Raw genomic sequence first — 24,290 nt, 5'->3', positions numbered from 1 at the left:
CTACTGTCAGACTTTCTTTTGAGGCTAAGTTTCAAATAGCATCTTAATGCATTGGTCATTGTTTTCTTTGATGGGAAATTTTCAAAAAGACGGGGCCGACTCATGCATGATCTTGGGCCGCCAACGGCAAGCACACGTCACATTCTGCTGGAGTCTGCCGACTCACTTTTTTTCTTTACTAAGACTGGAAAGCGCCTGGGTCATCATTTGTCTCCCTCTGTTGGCTAACTCAAGACGTCATAAATTAAATTCAATAATGCAAGAGAAGCGTTGCCCTTCCAATTGTTCCCAACAGAGGACATTTTTGGTAGTGAACAATCTTTTTTGATCACTGTTTTATGTCGATAACACACTACCGATTGGCTATATCAAATGTTGACACTAAGAATATTTTCAAATCCTATCGTGATTAAAGACAATGACAATCACTGGTAGAACTGCACAATTATGGCAAAAATGATCAACTCAGTTATCTTTTATTGATATTGTGGGCACGATTGATAATCTCAGTGTAAAGTTTTTACTGCAAGATGAAATATGAATCTATGAAAGAATAAATGATAAATTCCCCCAAATAATTTGTAAGGATTTTAAGGCTCCTCTCTACGTCGCTCCTCATCGTCAACTTTTGCTGTACTTTCTTCTCTTTATGATATGCTCTCGGCCAGGTACTTTCACCTCTCACTTCAGGGTGTGCTCGCTTGTTAAAGGAGCCTAGGCATGGGCTTTGCAGCAATGACAGTCAGCATCCTCTGGGAGCCCTACAACTTTATCAAAACACTTGAAGAATTACAGGCTCCACTAGGAAGGTGGCATTTTGTGAGTGGATTTTGGTAGCCATGGCCAAGATTCACCTGTTTCACCTTTATTCATGCTTTTGCTACACCTGTTTCACATTCTGTTCATGTTGAGTCTTTGCTGTCAGGCACCACCCCTCTCCACCGAGGCTTGCTTGCATGCACACTTGGACAGGCTCTCCGGCTAGCATGGATGTTACATCAACTAGGTTCTGAGCTGCAAAGCTCATGGAAGGCCACAGTATACACACACTGAAGGAAATAACTCCAAAAATAGACTTACTTGATCAGGGTTATATTCCAGATGGAGTAGAGATCCGTCCCGGGGCAAATGAAAGATGTCCTGCTAATCCCCATTTGTATTGTCCCAGATTGCTCAAGCAGTCAATCAGTTAAATGATTTCTACAAACTAATACATGTTTTTCGAGTTGTTTGGACATATGCATTGCATTAATAAAGTTGAACTGCAGGCCTTGCTATGGCTCAGGTATAGGGAGAAGAAAGAAAGTGTTGATCTCCTGCCACACCTGCACATTTGCTTGTGTTAAAACTTTGGCGGGGGATGGTTCAAAATTATGAGGGTGGAGTAAGGGCGGAGTTAGTGGCGTCACAACCCGAAAAAGGCAGGGTTAGTGACAACATAACAGATTTGCTAAACCAGCCCATTTGAGTGCAAGGCACAGGCAAGGGAAACATGGGTCATAACTGAGGCTGGATATTTATAATCAAAAATCGAAGAAAAAAAGATAATTTTATCTCGGGGCCCCTTCAATTCAAACACTTTTATGAAGGCTTAATCATTAGGTGAAAAACATTTAGAAGATTTAATGAAACTGTTCATTTTGCAGGGATGAAGTGTAGGCTCTGGGGGCATACATACCAGTACTGCAGATCACTGTTGGGAGTTCAGCAGTTGAACAATTTCCAGACAGTATTGGATTGCCCCTGGTGGTCCTACAGTTGATGCTTTGTAGCCTCCTACCTGAGGGGAGGGGATCAAAGAGAGGGTGTGTGAGTTGGGTGGAGTCCCTGATGATGCTGAGCCCTATTTCGTTTCCTGCTGATGGAATGTCTATGGGCGGCTCGGTGGCGCACTGGGTAGCACGTCCGCCTCACAGTTAGGAGGGTGCGGGTTCGATTCCACCTCCGGCCCTCCCTGTGTGGAGTTTGCATGTTCTCCCCGGGCCCGCGTGGGTTTTCTCCGGGCACTCCGGTTTCCTCCCACATTCCAAAAACATGCTTGGTAGGCCGATTGAAGACTCCAAATTGTCCCTAGGTGTGAGTGTGAGTGCGATTGGTTGTCTGTCTCTGTGTGCCCTGCGATTGGCTGGCAACCAGTTCAGGGTGTCCCCCGCCTACTGCCCGATGACGGCTGGGATAGGCTCCAGCACGCCCGCGACCCCCGTGGGGACTAAGCGGTTCAGAAAATGGATGGATGGATGGATGGAATGTCTATGATGGTGGGAGGTCGACTCCCCACAGTCCGTTTTGTTGCATTCATCAAACTCAAGGTAGGGTTTTAAACTAGGGTTAGTGTTAGGGTTGATGGTTAAGTGTCATAGTAGGGCTTCAAATTAAAGTCATCTTTTTGAGTTAGTAGGGTTTTCAACTAACATTTCGGCTTTATAGTAGGGTTTAAATCAAGGGTTAAGGTTTCAAACTAGGGTTATGGTTTCAGAGTAAGGCTTCAAATTCATGTTGGGGTTTCAAACTATGGTTAGGGGCTAGTGGTTAGGATTATGGGTTAGGGTTCGAGGGGGTTGGGGTTTAGGGTTAGTGTAAGGGAGTAGGGTTCAGGTTAAGGGTTATTAGTAAGGGTTAGGGTTGTAAGGGGTGGATTTAGGGTTGGCATTAGGTTAGAGTTTAGGGTCGTTGTAGATCTTCAAACTAAAGTCATCTTTTGAAACTAGGTTTAGAATTTTGAAGTAGGGTTTTAAACTAAGGTTTGGGTATCACAACAGGGTTGGAAATTAGGGTTAAGGTTTCAAACTAGGGTTAGGGTTTCAAAGTAGGGTTTCAAATTAGGGTTCAAAGAAGGGTTGGGGGTTAGCAGTTAGGTTAAGAGGTTAGGGCTTAGGGTTATTAAGTGTCATAGTAGGGCTTCAAAGCAAAGTCATCTTTTCAAACATTCACCACACTCTGCAGTGCCTTCCCAATACTCCGGGGGCTCTCCACCACACCTTTGTAGAAATTCCTCATGGTGGATTGCCGCAGTCCACTTTGAAATGATAAATTGGTGTAGATTCCCCAAATTATCTTTCCCCCGATATTTTCTCATCATTGAACAATCCATACTTTGTAACTCATTGCCGTTTTGTATATGTATGGATTTATAAGATGAATGTTTTACCACAGGTATGTAACTTTTCTTACTTCTGTGTATTTTTTTACATCCAAATGTTGAGCAAAAACTCTCGTTTGAAAAAAAAAAACTAAGTGATGCGATATTATTAAGGGTGCAGGCAATTCTGATAGTGAAATTCAACAATACCCTTTAGGACAAAAATTATTCAAATAAAATGCCTTTGAATGAAGGTTTTCATGGTGACAATTTGACCCTGGAACTTATTTTTCTTCCAATTACAATTAAGGGGACAAAGGTTCGGTACATATTGTGCTCCATTGTATTTAATATTAGAAATGGAATGCGTATGGCTAAATTTGCTGAGTAAAAGAATCTGGTGCCAACACTTGTAACCAATCATGATTGGTCAGGTATACCCTACAGTGTGGTTAGTTAATTTAGAGTGCAAAACCAGCAAACTAGTAAACCACAAAGCGTAGTCGTTCCTTCAAGGGTGTGCTAAAAAAAATGACAAAGTAGGTCTTATGATATAAATCCTTTAATATATGAAAGAAGCACATTTCAACACAATATACAGTGTAACAGACCATGTCCCAGTTTCCATATTCGCAAAAAGTCCCCCCCCCCCCCCCCCCCCCCCCCCCCCTCATAAAGCCAACACCCAGCGGTGATTACAAAGTTCAGTGGTACTTGTAAAGCAAGACATAAGATGTGTTCCGGGTAATATACATTTTGTTACGGACACAGGGTTGAGACCTGGGAGGTCTGTGTGAAAAAGAGCATTTCTGTTGCTAACGATAATAATGCTGACCCGAGGGTGGCCCCGGGTCAACCTCTGGTAAGGTCAAATGTGCCAGAAGATGGTGATGTTTCTCACAACTCATTCCCTGAAGACACTTTATGGGTGGACAATGGCTTCTTTGCAAAATATCAACAGAATGGAATGTTCAACTCTCTCTGTTTTAAATCTAGACAAGAAATAAAAAGTCACTGACAACACCTTTAGATTCACATTCCTCAATTGTGTTGTGCACTGCATAAAGCTAACCTGTGGCGTGAGGAGGGTGTGCTAGGTCCATGCCATTTCCCACTTTGACATTCATGGGCTGCATAGGGCTCCTCCATAGGAATGATTTAAATGCCCACCGGGAAAGCTGGGAAATTAACAAGCTAGTTCGTGCAAGGCCATTATAATACAAGGACAAAGCAGAAAGAGCGTTTTCATCTTCCTGTAATAAAAGGCATTTAAAGCCAGAATTTACAGTGAGGGTGGGGACAAAACTCACTTAAAACCTTAGAGAATACAGAAAACTTTGCTACACAATAATATGGCATTATTCATTAGCCTGTATGCCAATGCAACTGCCTTATTCAATAAGTAAGACTTCCCCCGGAATTGCCCTTTTAATAGACATACACCCTCCTACCACACTGAAAACAAGACCAGGTGTTTTAAACCCTGAGCAAACGCTTACGCAAGTTCAAGAGCTTTCTGAACAAAGCGACTCATGCTTTATTTCATTGAGCGTCAACGACAGCTTTGGATTGAACTCAAGATCTGTGGAAGTCAGTGAAAGCATACACAAGTACTACATCAGACATTTGTTTGATGCTCTAAATAACGATACATTGGCTCTGAAGGCAAATTTGTCTTCTCCCCGTGCTTACCTACAAATGACGTCTAAAAAGCTCAGAAAAGCATTTATCAGCACTGAGAGGTTGTGAGAATTTAGTTTGAAAACAAATAACTTGCTGTGCGTCTTGTTCAAACAACCCGAGCGTGTAAAAATACATCAGCATGACAGGCTACCAAACACGGGCGTGTAGGCGAGCGCGCCATGTGACATGTACACAGCGCTTGAGATCACACAGTGCGACAGACTGAAATTCCAGATACGTATTCCACAGGTAAAAAGCTGTGCTGTGCTGTGCTGTTCCCAGAATATTAAGGCAGCTCATGTTTCATTTTTTTATTATTATTTTGGCTTATACTAGAGCGCATCCCCACCAACATGTTGACAGATCGCTGCATCACTTGCAGAGACAAACAGCTCGCCATGATGACAATCCAAAGGGCTTGATGTGCTGCCTGATAGGCGGGGGGGGGACAAGACGCAGCTCAAGACGAGAAGAGACATAGAACGGCTGAGGTGCAAATTGAAAGAAATAGTCTGAATGATTCATTAGCATGAGGCAAAATGACAGTAAGAGCCTGGAAGTGCACTATTGTCTAATAATCTAGTTTAAGCAGCAATCATATTATACTGACAATGTCCAAATGTAACGTACTCGTTTCCTAATCTATTTCAACCATCCCAAACAAATCGATGTAACTGCGTGGATGACAAATGGTATCTCCTGTTACAACCATGTGCATTCTCTTTGTGTAAACTGTGCTTCTCCAAATTAACTCATCCACTGCCAGTCCAAAAAAGATGAATCCTGGATGTCTTTAGTTGTCAATGCCAGTGAATGAGTTGAAAGGGACGGTAAATTCACATTTTGCATATATAGAAATGCGAATACTAAAGTCAGCTCTTTGAATAAGTACAAAGTTGAAAACCTTTGCTTGTGGGCGATCAATTTTATGTGGTGAGGCTAAAAATGAGCCAAAATTGTTGCCAACTGTTTGGTCTAGTAACAAAGCTGCAATTTTTAAATCTCTATACATGTAGCTACAAGAAAGTAGAATATAAAGGCTAAACATAAACAATTTAAGCATAAGACAAATGTGGTAAAAGGCCCCCAAATCAACAATCCCATGTGCCTGAGGGATGCTGTGAAAGAAACCAAACATCGATGGCGGCTAACCCAGCCATCCCTATCACATTAACAGTTCAAGAGTTAACTTCTCTCTGCATATAGTATGTCCATTGTCCATATTTTAAACAATCGATTTTCAGACAGGCCCTGAGGAATAGCGGGCTTGTTACAGACAATCACTGGAGATTAATGGCACTTTTTAAATTTCAACTTGGGCTTTAAATGTCCTGAAACATCTGAAGTGTCAGTAATGACCATCCTGAGGCTCAGGGGTCACCAATGAGAAGACAGAGCTACGGGACCCTAGCTAAATGTAAGTAACGCTTGACTGAAAGAAAAGGGTCATTTTACTTCATTGTAGTCCCTTCAATGGCTTTTAGTTCCCCATCTGACAAGCATCCATGTGCAACATCGTGCCATTAACGCACTTGTTTGAGGTGGTGGTGGTGGTGGTTGGGAGTTGGATGAAATGGTGTTGAAAAAAAAGTGATTGATGATCTTCGTAACATCCCAGTTGAAGGGAAAACAAGGTGTTGTTTGGGGTGTTTTCCCTTCCGACAGCTTCCCACAGCCTACTAAAGGAACAGTTTTTTTAAGATGGATGTGCGACCTAGCTCAGAGTAGTTACACATCAGACAGGAGCACCGCCTCAGAGACCTGCAGGGCTTCTGAGGGACTCCTCAGTTCACCTCCCCCGGTCACCAATTGGCTTTTACAGCTTTGATGTCACTGACCAGGTTTTGAGCGAGGCAGATTCCAAAAATCTGGAGAGGAAGACACACAGGAAATGAGAGAATTTAGGGTAGCCATACTAGATTAAAAACATTTAAAAAAATAAAATAAAAACACTGCGGGGATTTGCTCAACCAGGGGGATCTCACCACAAGGTGGCAGTGACAACATAAAATCACAACCCTAATGGCCACTGGTTTCCTTCAGGTTATTTCATTTACAGTATATTTACCTGTAAAAGTGCGATCCCGACAAAAGTGCCAGCAACAATAATGAGGTTGTCCTGCAGCCACTTTTCAAACTGCCCCACACAGCCTTTAGTATAGATGTATTTTTGTTGATCCAGCTTCCCGGGCGCGGCACCGCTGCTGTTCACTGCTGCCTTCGGGGATGGGTTAAATGCAGAGACAAATCACACCACACCCAGATGTGTGTGTGACAATCATTGGGTCTTTACTTTTACCTTCTATACAAAGCAAAGCGGGGAAACAAAGTTCCAGAAATGAGGCAAAAAAAAAACATGTTTCAATAAGCACACAAGTAATTTGCTCTGACAACAAAGTTCCAGGAATGAGGCAAAAAAAAAAAAAACATGTTTCAAAAAGCACACAAGTAATCTGCTCTGACATGACAGGGACATCTTGAACTCTGACCTATGACTAATGCAGGACAAAACAAACAGCAAAGAGTGTCACAGGAAAAAGGGAGTGATGGCTGAGCCACTCTTTCCATTAGAACACGTGGGTGTGTTTCACAGAGGTCACTTTCAGGCTTCGAAAGACCATAGACCCAGTCCATTTCTTGTGTCTGACAAAATCCTGCTACATTTTGTGCTATAGGCTGGAACTTCAATTTTAGACATGTACACAACTAGAGCCTGAATAAAAAAAAAAAAAAAATTAAAAAAAACTATAGGTATGAACAGCAAGCTATGACATGTTCCTTTTAGGCTGCTTGCTTAGGGCAACGCTAAGCCAATGTCCACTCTTCCGAATACCCTTGATAGAACAAAAAGCGGCAGCGCCATTTACTGGCAATTTAGCCAACTACAGCCAATTCTGGAACTAACACTATTCGAAAGGTACGGTTAAAGGGGCATCCAAATCAGGTCAGTTGGTTACGAGCCCACCGAGTCAGACTTCTTCTGTACTTTGTACTGTCTTGACTGATAAGGTAAATGAAGCAAGTGGTCAACCTCTATGTATGTGCCCAGTGTCTGAGGTCAACGGATCAGACGCTACAGGCTGTTCAGAGGACTACGTGGGGTATCAGAGTGGGATTGAGCTTGTTCTGTTGCCAGTCCCTCTCATTGGAATGCCCTTGCGTTAAATATTTGGCAAGCTCCTCTTCTGTCCATCTTCAAAACTTGCCTTAGAACACACATTTGTATTTTTGTATTTTTGGGCTTTTGACGGCATTGTTTTTATGTTATTCATTTTTAGTTGTAACTGTCTTCATTGTTATATGTCATATTTCTTTATGTGCAACATTCGGTGGGCAGCTGGGGCTGTTTTAAAGTACTCTATAGATCAGTGGTTCTTAACCTTTTTGGAGGTACCGAACCCCATCAGTTTCATATGCGCATTTACCGAACCCCTCTTTAGGGGGGGAGGGAAAGACATACCAGCAAATCAGTGTGACTTCTGCTGTTGCCTTTGCAAGACCAGTTCAGATTTGCGTTATCGCGAATTTACACGACATTCAGGTGTGTTCGGCCATCCGCGGGGGGGAATAGCATACCAGCTCTGCCGAACCCCTGAAGCCGACTCACCAAACCCCTAGGGTTTGATCGAAACCAGGTTAAGAACCACTGCTATAGATAAAGTAAATGAGTTGAGTGTGCAACCTCAGACCACGTAGGCATTTTGTTCAAAAGCTCAGCCGGACGCTAATTTTTAAACCAATAAGGGGAGCAAGTTGTTCAGGCGGTCAACTTTCTCAGAAGCTATTTATTTTTCCGCCATGGTCATACTGCTGCATTCTCTGAGTCTCTCCATAAACAAGCTGTGCATCAATGATAGCTCCGGCAAAATATTAGTCACCAGGGCGTAAACAGACACGAGAAAAATGAATTCATACCTACTCAGCAGCCGGCAGTTCACCGTGCTGCACTGTGCCTAGCAACAAGCAATCTGTCGGACTGCAGTGCAGTGAGTTGTAACTGGCACACCCACACCCACCCACACCCACCCACAAACGCACGCACGCGCGCGCGCGCACACACACACACACACACACACACACACACGCACACACACACACACACGCGCACACACAGAGCGGACTGGCGTATCACAGCCGATTGCCAATTACAGAGTGGCGTAAGGCTGCACTCCAGGCTATAACGGGAGGCTAATTATACCTGCTAGAGGAACAATCTGTTATTAAGGCAGGAAGCGTGCAGAGGAGCCTGGGTAATTAACTCGGTGGATTCTCAAGTTCTGCCGTGATGCTCTACTGATGTTTTGGAGCATTTCTCTGTTTAGTATTATTTGATCATGTATATTAGGTGTTCAAATCTCCCTCGATTGCTCAGGTCGTTTCAATCAGCTTGACCTTGTGCGCAAAGAAGCTTGTGATTTCTGCAAAAATGGGCGGATCCATGCTCTCTGCCATGTGAAATTTAAAAATAGCTGAAATTTCCATCAAGTGTGTTATCTTGACTTTGGCCTGTCTGAATTAAATATAGAATGCAGCGTAGGGACGGCATTGAAAACATCATTATTTTCACAAATCAACATTCACGTACCAATAGGAATTGATTTTTTTCTCTATAGGTTTTTTTTATTATGGGATGGTGTTACGACCCTTGACTGCGAGTGCTGCCGCGTAAAGGCCTAACATAGATGTGAAGGTTGGCGGTGGATAAGTGAATTAAAGATTTTTATGGCGAAAAGCCCACTACTAGAAGCAAAATGAACTGACCAAATTATTGACTGAATTAAATGGCGAAAAGCTGCGCGTGCATGTATTTTCTTCAAGTATTTCATGAAAAGATGTCTTGTCAACCAGTTCTGCTCAATCAACAGAATTAAAGATTCTATCAAGAACTATGTATGAATTATTAACAATCAGATAATCAATTATTATGACCATCTATACTGCAGAGAGAAGTAGAGACAGAGCATAAAACATGTCTGAGGATACCTACCTCTTTGCGTCGAACATCATAACCACACTGGGTGTTGACGACGCCCTTTTAAGAAAAAGAGAAATGAAACCAAGAGGTAATGTCTGTCAGTTGCTTTTTTTTTACATTTTACAGTTGTGTAACTTAAGCAGCACAAATGAATATTTTTCAGTGGAACCTCTAAGGTCAAATCCCAATTAAGATTAACAACTCCTCTAAGGTCAAATCCCAATTAAGATTAACAACTCAGAATTTGACGAAATTTTCACGTAAATGGCATATCTCTACCAAAGTTAAAGTGAAACCCCTTCCACCGCGCGTCCCGGATTGGCGGGCATAGTATTTCATGGATTTTTTTGTATTTCATCGTTTGCAAGGATTTTGCTGGCGGAATTTGGAGTTTAAATCCCTTGCATCATGAAAAAATACCCATGTGTACTGATTCAGCCAATCAGTGTCACTATCATTCTGTCAGCTGCTGATTGTGTTCTTTCAGTAGAGAGAGGCAGTGCGCTGCTCGACTTGCTGATTCACTTCCGACTTTCCCCTTCCTTTAGGGAATGCAATGTTAGCAAAGTAACATCCTGACATTGGTCTGCACTGCAGTTTCAGAACAGCATTGGTAGAGCCAAAAAGAAATGTTAGTCAGCGAGCAACTGCGTGTAATAAGAATAATTAATCACCAACGTAGAAGGGCTGAGATGAGAGCAAGTTAAAAGAACAAGTTAACACCCAAATTTGTTCTGTCCAGACCAACTAATCAAAACACAGTGTTCCGATTCATGTTTCATTTGTGGAATATGAATTAAATAGGCAAGATCCATCTCTTTTTATCCATCTCAGGGGACGGCCGTTTTGCCATTTGCTATTGACTGAAAATACCATCACAGTTGCCAGGTTTTAGGTCACAACCAATCAAAGCTCAGCTTCAGAAAACTGGTACTGGTGTAGGTGGAAAATTTGATGGTCAATTTCAGCACAGATGAAATTGGTCCTTTTCTTTTTTATACAAAGACACCATTGCAATCTGGTCATCCTGGAAGGGGGATCCTCCCATTTGCGGTCCCATCTCAAGGTTTTTAATTCTTCCCCGGTTGGAGTTTTGTGAGTATTTCCTTGCTCTCCTGGGAGTTAAGATCAAAGGATGTTGAGAAGAATAGTGGCCATGTGAAGCCTTTTGAGACGTGTTTGTGATTAAGGGCTCTATATATGTAAATTTGACTTGACTTCACATCTTTATTTGGGAGGGAATGTATGTATCCAGCAGCATCTTGGAAACATTGCTCTACTATTTGTAATAGTTGTTATTCATAAATGTTGCTCTCTCTTAATGTTATACATGTTTAAATGTGTGTTATATCATTTGCGTTGAAAACAAGTTTTTTTTTTTTTTTTTAAATAGTTTTGGAATTTTTATTACAACGTAGTTTATATTTTGTTTTTACTCTCTTTACCGCATATAAAGATGCAGTACATTTTTAGAGCAGGTTGGTTAGTTTTTATTAGCTTTTATTTTGAAGAAAACGCTTTCTTTTCAGTTGGGGGTATTTTTATTAGTGGCACACCTCGGTGTATTTCTGTATTACGGATTACATTTAATGCAGCAGTGTTTTGGAACTTAACCCCACGCAATGGACGGGTATTTATTCTGTACTCCACGGTCATGGAAAACATCACAAGTAAGAAAATCTCGCTCAGTAAGTGTTTTGTTGTACAGTATTTATATTTTCTAGGTTTCTTATGTTGCCTGCACTTAGTTGAAGTTTTATAATGTGATTCCTTAATTTCCCATTATTATAACTGAATCTAAATGAACACAGTGGAGGTTAATAGAAAAACAGATTGTGTTTGACCTCAGAGACTCCACTGTTCTAGATCCATGCTGCATTAATTGGTTTCAATGCCTCACCACAGGGTCTTTGACACAGCAAGACAAGGGGACACCACAGCGCTCTCGACTGTGGTTCTGGTCAGTGCAGTTGAAATACATGTTCAAGTTCCAGTCATCTGGCCCGTGAGCGCCACAGCATGACCACTAAGAAACAAACAGGCAGAAATGTAACTGGCAATTAGTGAACAAGCAACAGACACGGATTTAGTTTGATTTGGTCTCGGAAAGGCTCCAAGAGGGCTGCCCAGGCTATGCTTGCGTGGGCTGGCAGCTAACGGTGGCAGAGATAGTGCCAACTGATATCAGACAATAGAGACGCTAATCGGCTTTATGTAATAACGAAGCCCATTGTTTACGCATGAGAACCAATTATCTCTGCCACCTCATAATTTGATAAACACAATCATATTCATTTTGACATTTGTAGCAGACTGGTCCCCTTTGTCTAGAACAGTGTTTCCCAACCACTGTGCCGCGGCACACTGGTGTGCCGTGAGAGACGTTCAGCTGTGCCATGGGATGGTCCAATATTAATTACGGAGCGCATTGTAAACAGGATCGCCAAACCACGGGTCAGTTTGCGCAAGGCCTGGTCAGCCACTTGCTAATCGTGCATGCGTGGAGAATCTGAGAATTTTGAGATTTCATATTGTGTCGATATGATTGTATTGCATCGGCACATATTCAGTTTATGTGTGTGTTGCTGTGTGCTTTTGCTAACAGTGACAGACACTATGACGGTTGTGGTGCATTTGTGGTCCAATGGAAATCAGAGGATGCAGTTCAACCGGAGAACCTGGATTGGTTATTTTTCACATGCATAAAATAAACAGTCAAGTCGAGACACCTCGACTGTGATAGCCACTCAGCTGCTGTCAGAAAGGCAGAGCGTCTTTAAAAGTGACTGTTCTTATTGTTGCAATATTTATAGATCTAGTCTAAAACAGTAAACAAAATCACGTTGATTCTTTTATTTTAATCACAATCACTTTAAATAGTTTATTTCTTACATCGTCTAAAACCTTTTTAAAAAATGTCACTTTTATTTAAAAAAAGGAATACAATTTAAAGAATATTTAGTATTTATTTCTATTAAATTATTCAACTCTCCATACATATATAGGAATAGGACTTTACGTCTTTCGTTGTAATATAACTGATTTTAATATAAGAGCTTAACAGATTTTTGTTGGCGGTGTGCCGCGAGATTTTTTCCAATGAAAAGGTGTGCCGTGAATGAAAAAAGGTTGGGAAACACTGGTCTAGAACATCTGCCCCCAGACAAGACTTTGGAAAAGCTGTGCGGACTGTTGCTTTAGGCAGCAGCGGCAGACGTACATATCCCTGGGCGAAGTCAATGAGGTTCTGCAAGTCGATGTCATCCCGGTAAGCCTTGATATTGTTGTTAATGAAGAAGTTGAGCTGGTCTTTGATCCAATCCTTGAAGACGAAGGCGAGGATTCCCGCGGCCAGCTCCAAAAAGAAGATCAAACCCAAGAACACGGAGAACTAAAAGCGAGAGGGTCAGTACACACAGAGCTGGCATTTTACTGGCATTTTACTGGCATTGTTAGTCAGATGGTCTTGTGGAAGGCTCAAGTCTCGATTTGCTTGGCAAAAACCGCAGTCCCTGAGGTCGCATTAAATCATCCCCTCACAGTAAACGTAGGTGGAGACAGGCTAATGATTAATGTAGCACAGCCCTATTAGCTCCTCTCTCTGACGCCTGACTTACTGTTACTAATGGAAATCGGCAGGAGGTAATAGCTACTCAGAATTGCAAGCGGCAGGTTTGTCTGCGTCAGCTGTCAGCGGAACCAAAATACATGCTCCAAAATGTAGCTGTTGGTTTGGACTTCAAAAGTGTTTTATTTCACTTCCAAATCAAAAGGCGCAGAGCAATGTTTGGGAGCTTGGATCCTTGTTTCTTTGATGTTTGGCAATGAGACAGCACATTTTATTTTGTTTGCGTGACGCAACTGCCAATTCTCTTCAAGTGAGCCACAGAAACGACACCTGCGACTTCGGCAGCCTCCGCTCTGGGCGTTAACTGTTCTTCTAAAGATCTCTCAAGTGGTTAGACTGTGTGTGTACGTGTGTGTGTGTGTGTGTGTGTGTGTGTGTGTGTGTGTGTGTGTGTGTGTGTGTGTGTGTGTGTGTGTGTGTGTGTGTGTGTGCGCGCGTGCGTGCGTGTGTGTGTGTGTGTGTGTGTGTGTTTGTGGCCTTTGAAAGTCACTTACAAATTTAAGCAAAAGCGTGTTCTCCCGCAGAGCTCCGATGCATCCAGCAAAGCCCAGCACAAACATGACCCCGCCGACAACAATGAAGAGCCAAACAGGGTCAAAACCTCCAAGATCTGTGATGGATGACAGATTGGACAGCACGCCCTGGGGAAGGAGGAGACATAAAGACAACAGTGGAAAATGATCTTTCGATCAAATGAGATGTCTTAACTTTTTTCTGTGGGATGTCAAAGAGAAATATTTAAAACTCAACTTGTGACACAGCTAAGACTCAATGCTGCTGCAAAAAAAAAAAAAAAATGCTGGTGGCATGACGAATAACCCGTTTTTATTTCTATAACTGGCATGGTTTGATCCCACTGACAACGCTGTCACTTTCATCAGGAGCACAGTTCGCAGGTTTCTGCAATGTTCAAACACACGTCCTTCCTTTGCACATCCTGCCATGCTCCACCATGCTCTCACTAAACAGTCTTACAGTAAATGCAGTGTTAGTTCACAATGATGTAAAACTGCTATCGTTTTGCGATGTTAAGAGTGCCACGTTGTATGATATACAAAAGATCATATCAAAGTACACTCCCCATTTAAATGTCCATCCATCCATTTTCATCACCACTTATTCTGTTCAGGGTCGCGGGGGGTTCTGGAGCCTATCCAGCTGACATTGGGCGAAGGGCAGATTACAACCTAAACTGGTCGCCAGCCAGTCGCAGGGCACATATAGAGACAAACAACCAATCCCACCTACATGCACACTGCATTTCAGTATTTTTATCATTATGTGATAATGACGATGATTTTTGTGTTTTAGGCTATGGTCAGCCATAAGAAGCAGCTGTCAAAAGTTTTGTAATAACTGAAAAATAACAAATTCACAGCAGATAGCTAAATGTAGTTGTGTTGAAAATCCCAGAGAAACTACCCAACCATTATTCCAATCCTATACCTGCTATTAATCATTCAGCTCTAACCGCTTTAAATTATTCAAACTGTTCCACAAAGAGACTCGGGTGAAGGCAATTTGCACAGAGTTCATGACCACATAATACTAATCAGAAAGTGCGACCACAAAGACACAGTATTTAGGGAACTGGCATGTATAATAATTTCAAGATAATTAATGAACATATTCACTGGTAACTGGACTTGAAGACATTGTACATGTTTTTACTGATCCACTGATAATGAGAGGTTAATGACAAAAAGTGCCCTTTCATGCTCAAATACTGTTACGAATACACTTAGCGACACCATTGGGAGTTTTTCCAAAAGACCCCTGTTCTCACAAACCTGAAACACTGAGAATATTGAGATAGTAGGTGGTATCCTCATGCTCCCGTACCGTTCCTCTGCATGAAGCCATTGTCACAGAGGCAGAAACGATGACATCAACAAGCTTTATGGCCATATCGTCACCATGATCCAAATTTATATCATTTCTACCACATATCACAGTACCAATAATTCTGCTGCCATAAAGAAATAGGTGGGTTCAAAATAAAAGGTGCTACATACTAACTGTTTAAAAAGTTACCCTTTCCTAATCCTGTATTTCATCTTTGCATGTTGCATTAAACTATTGGAAGAATGCTAGCTATTCTCGTGAGTACTGCGTGCTTGCGTGCATGTGTTGAAACGTACCTTCTCCGCCCATGCCCACAGGCCTATGGCAAGGAATGCTGCTCCTAGTAACTGAAAAACAAAACACAAAGAAAACGGGACTTTGTTAGTCAGAACGCTAACTATTTAACAGGTACTATATGCTAACCTTAGACAAACAATTCTGAATCTGAACACAGCTATGCTAAAGAATGCTGCAAAGTCTACATGTGGAAATTAATCTCACTGCAAAGCGCTAAATCTGGAAAACAGGTTTTCTGAGGCTTCAAAGACAACTAAATTCTGACAGCATGTCCTGTGGACAGACTTAATCATTGCATTTTCAGGTTGAATTCATTGCTCCAGGCCACTTAAGAGGCTGAGGATGCGATATCCGGAGGATTAGGGAAAAATCTTTCCAGCATTAGCTTCCTGTTCCTGTGAGGGATGTACGCCGGGGGAACTAAGAAAAAAAAAAAAAAAACACTTTTTGAGATGGCTCCTTTATTCGACCATGTCATATAAAACTGGAAAGCAAAAAGTATTATATTTTATATTATATTTTGATCATGATTGGGACCAATTAGAACCAAAAGCCATTTTTTCTGATTTTAATCAATCTAATTTAATCAATTACAATAATGCATCAAATTTTATTTCATTTTAAGACAGTAGTTGTTACAAAATGTTACAAGTGTTTAAAAATGTCTTTTAGTTATGTATATTTTTATTTCCTTGCAAGAGATTATTACAAGAAAGATTAATATATATTAGCAGTGTTCTGCATACAGTATTTGAGTTTTGAAAGGGTTTATGCCTTCTTGGTGGTCACTGTTTACTGTTTATCGTTTTTGTTTCTATATGCAATGTTTGAAACATAAATTTGTCTGTCAGGTACATTGCGACAAGTTGTTTAACTTTAATAAATCAAACACTGCTGGGACAATCCTGTACTTCTTTCTTTTCGACCAGAAATGTGTTGCGCTGGTCAGGGGGTACTTGGCTGAAAAACTATTTCAAAGGGGGTACATCACTGAAAAAAGTTTGAGAACCACTGTCTTAGAGGATAAAATAGAGTGAAATTCAAGGGAAAGGTCTTGCTCTCATCAGACAATAAAGGCCTACATTCCATCGAAACTTGGCAGCAGCTTTAGGCTAGTCTGCAAACAAAACAAACAAGCAATGTCTGCGCTTGGGCAGGTTCCCAATAACTATACATTTTCTATACCGCTTGTCTTCATTAGTTGTTAGCAATCTCTTGGTACTTGTATTTCACTTTCACTTCCCAAATAGCTATGGCTGGGGTTGAATAAAGAATGTTTGTTTCTTTGTGGATGGCCTGTGATTAGGTGTAGCCTACCGCTTGCCCAAAGTGAGCTGAGGCTTGACTTACCCACAAAAATAGATGAATGGCGTTTGACTTTTTAAATGTGTTTCAGTGTTGGTTTCATGTTGGAAGTACGACACTATTTGGCAGAAGTGAAAGATATACACCAGCATTTGTGATAAAAGCCTGCCTTACATTTGTAACAGTTTCCCGCAAATAGACAGACGCCTGACAGATGAGACATGAGCTGCACCTAGACAGCCAAAGATACAAATGTGGGGAATATACTATGAGTAGCTTTTTGACAAAAAAAAAAAAAGCCATTATTGCATTTACATCTGCCTCTTTCTTGAACAAACACAAAACACTAAACTGCAAAGTAAATTGATCGCTGTTGCTTTCGGTGATTTAATCAAATGTTTTTTTCTGTCATTGCTTTCGCCTGAAAATAGTAGAACGTGATTGTAATCAGACTGCTAACAAAACAAATTGCCAGCTCATGCTTATTCCAGCTTGAAAGTTTGATGGAATGGAGTTTCAAAAATAACCAAGATGGCTGCCACATTAAATGAATGTTACATCTCAAAACAGACAAATCAGACGATATCTTCTCTCCCAAAGAGAAACTTTGAATTTTTTGAGAAATTTCAAGCGGTTGTTGGTAAGACAGATAAGCCTGTGTGAATCATATTTTGTGTTGCTGACAAGGTGTGGTCAATTTCCGCTTGCGGTATGAGGCACTTGTTGTGTAACTTAAGATTATAATGATGAAACATAATTAAAGATTGAGACATTCTGGTCTTTCCCCACTCACTGACAGGAAAGCGATACATTCGCCTGGGTGAGAAGAAAATGGCACAACGAATACTATGCATCGATGAAATACATTGACCAACCAGTCGGCGTTTGTTTGCACCGAGTTAAAGATATCAAAGGCTCTCCAGAGACACAGGGATGCCGCTGCCATGAATTTGTAAAACTTTTACTGCACTGTGAATCATCCACGGTTAGGAAACATGGCGTTGTGCAGTGACTCTTGTTGAGTCACAACAAACTACAACATCGCTATTCTCTTAATGATCCGAAGAATGTTAACAAGAAAAAGGTTTGCAGTACAGACCAGCGATTGCTAAATGGAAATTGCAGAACAGCGATTGCTAAATGGAAATTACAGAACACATCATCTTTGCACAAACCATTCCTTGAAATAAAAGGACTGCAGTTATCTTTGCCTGTATTCTGAACACAACAGCTAGCTGCATTGCGTAATGAAGTCTATTATCACAGAGGTCTTTCGTTACACTTCCATTGTACACCTTCAAACTGACAGTTTGCCTTGTCATATTTTTTTAGAATATTAAAACAAATGTTCTCTCAGGTTACTGATTGACTGAAGTGAGTTTGTCTTTACAACTGCATTTAAAAGCAACTACGTAAACTGCCTTTGTCCAAACTGTATTACAACACAGTGTACAACACCCTCTTGAAATTTCCCAACAGTGTAATGTGACAATGTGGACTTCTCTACATAGCATGTTTTCTCTTTGCTTAATGAAAGAAGTATTCAATCACTTTTTGGAATACATTTGTCTTAATATTCTTTCAGCTAATTTCATTGTCTGTGTTTTTTGTGACTTCATCAAGCATTTTGAGTTATTGTAGGGAAACTATGCTCATTTCGTGGGGTGAATTCATGAACACTGGATCAAATAAAATCCCCCTAATGCTTCTCCGGGGCATTATTAGAGCTGCTGCTCAAAAAAATGTATGACTCAAAAAATCTCTCATTTTAATGCGTGAAAGTTGTCTGATGAATAATGAAAAAAGTAAATACGGTACGCTGATTAAAATCCAATTGTAGAAAAGACCCCCCAGGCTTATAGAATGCCAAATGTCTAAGGTTTGATGAAATCTGGAAAACATTAATGCCCTGAGAAGCACATCCCCACAGGCTGGTTGGCCTTTGTAGTTAAAAACAGTCTGAGTGACACACCCCCTCAATCTGACACACACAACCTTATTAGCTTCATAGCTATGAGAAATCTTGCTTATATGAAAGACCTTTATCTGCAGTTTTTGCAGGAAAGAAAGCTTATCTGCAGTTTTTGCAGGAAAGAAAGCTGTCATAATTTGGCCCTGTCATTAGAGCACAATGGAGTGGATTAAAGCATAACCAATCCAGTATGTTAACACAGAGATTATCAATACGAAAAAGAGTTAATCAGTTAATCCTGTTAACATCAACGATCGTCTTGCAATAACTTTCGAGTAGACAAAGGTTAAAAAAAATAATAAACATCCAAGTGAGAGTTCATGAGTAAGATAATGAATTCTCATCTATGACTCTGCGTTAAACTTTTAATGTTACATTCACATTATTAAATATTTTCATTATCAGGATAAAGAATGAAACAATACATTTCAACAACGGCTCCACAATATATAAAAAAAATATATATCAATATCGCAACATTGACCCATGCAGTATCCAAGTCGCAAAGACGGGGATGGGTTAAATGCAGAGACAAATTTCGCCACACCCAGATGTGTGTGTGACAATCATTGGGACTTTAACTTTAACTTTTTTAACATGCAATAATTTTCTTCTGAATTTGATATCAAGGTTAATTGCAATTAGTTAGCTAAGAATACATTGAGCTTGTTTATTTTTTAGCATGAAGAAAAATTATTTCATTCGATAGTAAAAATTTAATTTCTTTAGGCACATGTCATATGGCAATAATATTGATATTGAGATATTCAATAACCAATATCATGGCAGCCCTAATTTTAACGCACAGCCGATTGTAGGTAACATTTAACATTTGTGTTTTGTTTTTTATGTCCATGGCTGTGCGCTTGTCTGGATTTCTGTGGATCTCCCAGACTCAACCTGCTGATGAGACTCTCCGACACTTTTATGAGTGGCCACATCCCTCTGAGTCTTTTTTGAAATCTTGCAACGGTGAGGTATTGTTGTAATGTTACATGTCAAAATGTGAATATCACATTCACAAGGACCATCTAAATACCAAAAGTCATCTGTAATGGGTGCATTCCATTTTAGGTTAATCCTGAAATTTTATCCAAAAGCAAATTACCTCTAACTTTTTGTATGTAGTGTATGGATGTCATTTAGATACTGCAAACTTGGCGAGACTGAGCACCAGTAGTAGCAGTGCCCATCAGTTGCTTCAAGGTGTGATCATCAATCAGATCCACATAATCGACAGAAAAGGTCAATTAATCGATTACTGTATCCACCCCTACTTTACAAACTCAACTGATGTCAAATTCAAACAATTTACACTCTCTTTAATACCAATGTTAGAAGATGACTTGAGAGTGATCTGGAAAAAAAATAACAATTAATGTCCACTAAGTCCATTCACATATACTACACACTTTATTGCCAATCAGGCACGTGCACTGTGAGCCGATGCTGGCTAACAGCACACAGCCTCCATCCAAACAACTCAGCAACCTGGTTAGAGTTTAACACGCTGTTAATTACAGAATGCGGAGCTTCCAAACATTACTGCAGCTCAAGCAGAAAATGTGATCAATTATGTGGATGTGAGAAATGTGTCTATTCTGAGGGAGCACAGAATGTGTTTTGTTCCCAGGCGAGAGAATGCCTGGCTGTCAACACCGAGCATACATGGGCACCGGAAGAATCCAAGTAGAAGGGGTTTTATTGCACACAATATTTATACTCTTGGGCATGTTAGTCTTATTTTAGGCACCATTGTCAAGGTTGACAAAAGAACAGCAGGAAAAACAAACGGGTTGATTTGAACAGAATAAACCCCATTGCTGTCTTTTCAACAATGGACTGACTTGTCTGACGAGTCCACTTTCATAGCTCATGCAACAAGAGAACATCTTGTGACGATTACTACAGAAAAAGGAAGACAGACTTGTTTCACCAAAAATGCAGATACAGGACTTTCAGCTCAGTCAAAATGTTAAACAAGAAGAAAACAAGCCTCAACACATTCACTCTGTGACGATTGAATTAAAAATAACTGATAGCATGAAGCTCACGTCATCGGATATTACCATTCCCAAGTTTGGAGGACACTTGGAGGTGGTAGGGAAATGATGAGAATAAGGAGGAATGGGTCATTTGCATATGTGGCTGATGAGCCAGACACAAGCAGAATATATGAGCCAAGGCAGCCAACCATTGCTCGCCTTCGTCATTGTTCTCACCATCACTCTTTGTGCATTTATGGGAGTGGACGGGAGAGAAACAATGCTTTCCCAGAGGCCAGCCTCTATAGTGGTGGAGTGAGTGAAAGAGGCACGTGAAAGGAAGAGCGCCTGGTCATCTCCAAGCATGTGTGTGGGAAGACCCCGTGGGTCACACACACATTACACAACTATACCAGTCACACTGGGGCCCATGCAGAATGCTAAATAGAGAAACTTTGCTGCTAAGAGATGGTTGTAAAGATGACGTCGGCAGATGAGTGCTCAATGTAGATGAAACTTGCGCCATGTCTAAAAAAACACTGCACTCCTCCAGCTGCTTTAACGGTTTACAGATTTTTTTTCAAGATTATCTAACCTTTATGTAACGTAAACAGTTTACGGCTTCAAAGGTTGTTAGGTATGATCAGCAAAACGCAAAGAACACTTAAAATAAATAAATACTAATTCTAGGTATTTTGCTATGTACATAATCATTGTCAGCAACTACGATGACGTCCTCTCGAGCAGATTGAACCAACCTAATAATAGTGTAAGCATATGAACATAACAACAAACAAAATAATCCAATTAATTCAACTAATGTACATTCATGAACCATTCCAGTGAGTGTTGGTGGACAATGTAAAAGCATTTTGTCAAACAGGAACGCTAACGTTAAGCTAATATATCTCATTTCGAACACAAAGCTACTTCTAATTTACACTGTATGATTATATGCACCATAAGTGCTTCAAAAGACCGTGTTTACTTACCCAGAATAGAATATTAAATCCGAATAGGAAGTATTTGACGCAGCAGCTGACTTCTGCTCCTTTATATTTGTGTTTTCTGTTCATTCTTCTAAAGATATGGGCTAACGAGCAAGATAAGAAACTACGCTCGCAGTGGGATAAACTCGACCAAAACCGAAGTTGCTAAATACCCGAAGTGACGGCTAGCTCGCTCCATAAGAAAACAAAAATAGGTTTACTACCCGGGCAGACTGAGATGCTACATACATAATTAGCCTTCTTCGTTTGGACCATTAGCATGCTAGGCTAGCTAACACACAACTTTTCCCATTAGCATTACATGCTACAAGAAAACAACATTAACTACGAATACACGTAGTCGTGTGCGCATTACGCCTATACTTTGTTTACACGCGTCAAGTCGAAAGGGAATAACAAAGCGCAGCGTTATATTTGCCCCTTCGAGACGGGACAACACCCATACGTCATCATCTGTCGTCCAAGTTGGAGTGAAACAAGTAAACAGAAGCAAGGGTTGAGCCTCAGTAGTTTCACCATAGGTAGAACTTTAAAAAATCATAATAAATAAATAAAAAAGAGGAAGAACTTATAAGATCGTTTTTCTCAACTTTTTCGAATTTAGTTTCAAAGACACGAGCGGTTATATACGTTAATAACAAAAGATGCCTCGATAACATAATGCACTGTATAATTACTTTTAAATAGAACTAATATCGTGCACTTGATATATCCATCCATCCATCTATTTTCTATACAGCCTGTCCCCATGGGGGTCGCGGGCGTGCAGGAGCCTATCCCAGCAGTCAACGGGCAGTAGGCAGGGGACACCCTGAACTGAACTGTGTGTGAGAAAGAAAGAGATTTATGTCAATGTCTTATTTAAATGTTTTTAGTTAAACTGCACATTGGAGACTGGTCAAACGCAATTTCAAACTTCTGTGGTAACCCTGTTACATAGGATTTTTGACAATAAAGTAAACTTGAACTTGAACTTAAACTTGAACTGGTTGCCAGCCAATCGCACGGCACACAGAGGCGAACAACCATTTGCACTCGCACTCGCACTCACACCTAGGGGCAATTTGGAGTGCTCAATCAGCCTACCAAGCATGTTTTTGGGATGTGGGATGAAACTGGAGTGCCCGGAGAAAACCCACGTGGGCACGGGGAGAACATACAAATTCCACACAAGGAGGGCCAGAGGTGGTGCATTTGATATAGCATATTTTATTTGAGACGAGAAGGCGGTTCAGATGGATGGACAAAATGTTGTGAACAAAATCAGATGATGATTAGCCAATGATTCAGTGCCATAGAATAGCGCATATTATCATATTACTTAAAAATATGGTAGTGTCCGACACCTAATATTGTAATTCACCCAAATGTACTTTCAAAAGCTGTTTAGAATTAATTTGATCTACCACCCAAAGAATATTGCTCACCACTAGATTGTCTAAATATATGTCTCACTATATATTTTTCTGCACATATCTTAAACATTGCATCTGTTTTCAGAATATTTGAAGGTGATGTCCTTAATGATGATGTTCAACTCTCCTAAGCTTATAGTTATGTTGATACTTGTCACATTTTGTACCTAAAATGCACTTAATACAAACCAGTAGATTTTTTTTTTATCAGAAAAGATTTCAAATGCGAAGATTATGGGTTTGACCCTCAGCCCTTGTGACCATGTTGAAGCATCCTGAAGCTGAACTCCCAGTTGCTCCAGATGCTGGTTGTTAAAAAAAAGTTAATTTTGCAGAATGTGTTATTTGACGGTTTAAGTTACAATAACTCATTTCTGTATTATTCGTACTGGTATGTTACACTGTGTATGCACAGTCATCATAATGCTACAAAACCTCAAAGGATGGTGCCTCAAAGCTTCACAATGCACATGACAAATGATCCAAAACTTATTGTGAAAAGAAACTTTTTTTGTTGTCAAAGAATATTCCTCAATGGCCAAGTCAGGAGTGACTTTATCCATAAAGCCAAAACACCATGCTCTTCACTTACTGAATACAAAAATACAGGATGCAAGACAACAAACAAGGTAGAGTGAACAGTGAAGGCCTGGCCAAGACTGCCCAGAGAGAAAAAGGAAACCAAGAATTTGAATATACTGCAGAAACTCTGCAGGAGATGGCTGGTATTCCTGACTGTTAAAATGAGAACACTGACCTCGTTTTAGCCTTTTTGACCTCAAGAGCGGCCTCTTGTGTCTCAAATGAGACGCTCACCTTGAAACTTTGAATTCCTCTTTCTTCCCGTTGTTATTAAGGAGTGGGAAGACGCAGAAAAATCCACATTGTGTTCCTGGTGTGATGTAAAACTTGGGTGGGATATAAATTGTTGTAATTGATAAAGACAATGGAAGTATCAGTCAATTATTCAAAGAGGTTCTTTCATATTATTTCTATATGTAGGAATTTAGGGAAGTCAATAAATACTGATCAAACCTTGACTAATAAATTACAATTAAAGAACTAATCTCGATATATCTGTATAATGCAGTGCAGC

At 40.6% G+C, this 24,290-nt stretch overlaps 1 protein-coding gene and 1 long non-coding RNA gene across 2 annotated transcripts; both read right to left on the bottom strand.

The window, feature by feature from the left end:
- Nucleotides 1–849: 849 nt before the first annotated feature.
- LOC125984687 (uncharacterized) lies at nt 850–1,744 on the bottom strand. Its single transcript, XR_007487032.2, has 2 exons — nt 1,081–1,744; nt 850–1,009 (listed from the first exon to the last, which is right to left on the bottom strand). It is a non-coding gene; the product is annotated as an uncharacterized lncRNA (long non-coding RNA).
- A 1,881-nt stretch (nt 1,745–3,625) lies between these two features.
- Nucleotides 3,626–22,262, bottom strand: tspan17 (tetraspanin 17). Its single transcript, XM_049746582.2, has 8 exons — nt 21,762–22,262; nt 15,507–15,557; nt 13,860–14,006; nt 12,958–13,128; nt 11,638–11,763; nt 9,750–9,794; nt 6,831–6,980; nt 3,626–6,630 (listed from the first exon to the last, which is right to left on the bottom strand). The coding sequence occupies exons 1-8, from the start codon at nt 21,843–21,845 to the stop codon at nt 6,565–6,567; spliced, it is 840 nt and encodes a 279-aa protein (XP_049602539.1). The 5' UTR covers nt 21,846–22,262; the 3' UTR covers nt 3,626–6,564.
- Nucleotides 22,263–24,290: the final 2,028 nt, after the last annotated feature.

This window comes from Syngnathus scovelli, chromosome 1 (assembly GCF_024217435.2).
Source record: "Syngnathus scovelli strain Florida chromosome 1, RoL_Ssco_1.2, whole genome shotgun sequence".
NCBI classification, from domain to species: Eukaryota; Metazoa; Chordata; class Actinopteri; order Syngnathiformes; family Syngnathidae; genus Syngnathus; species Syngnathus scovelli.
Note: the sequence above shows the minus strand (reverse complement) of the source record. Positions and strands in the feature narration are given on the sequence as shown.

What these genes read in the sequence shown, in the direction of transcription:
- tspan17 (XM_049746582.2), bottom strand. Translation starts at nt 21,845, where the DNA reads ATGAACAGAAAACACAAATATAAAGGAGCAGAAGTCAGCTGCTGCGTC. An exon ending in GATTTAATATTCTATTCTGG is followed by an intron (nt 15,558 to 21,761) that starts GTAAGTAAACAC and finishes TTTGTTTTTCAG; the next exon opens with TTACTAGGAGCAGCATTCCT. An exon ending in TCGGGATCGCACTTTTACAG is followed by an intron (nt 6,631 to 6,830) that starts GTAAATATACTG and finishes CTTCCTCTCCAG; the next exon opens with ATTTTTGGAATCTGCCTCGC.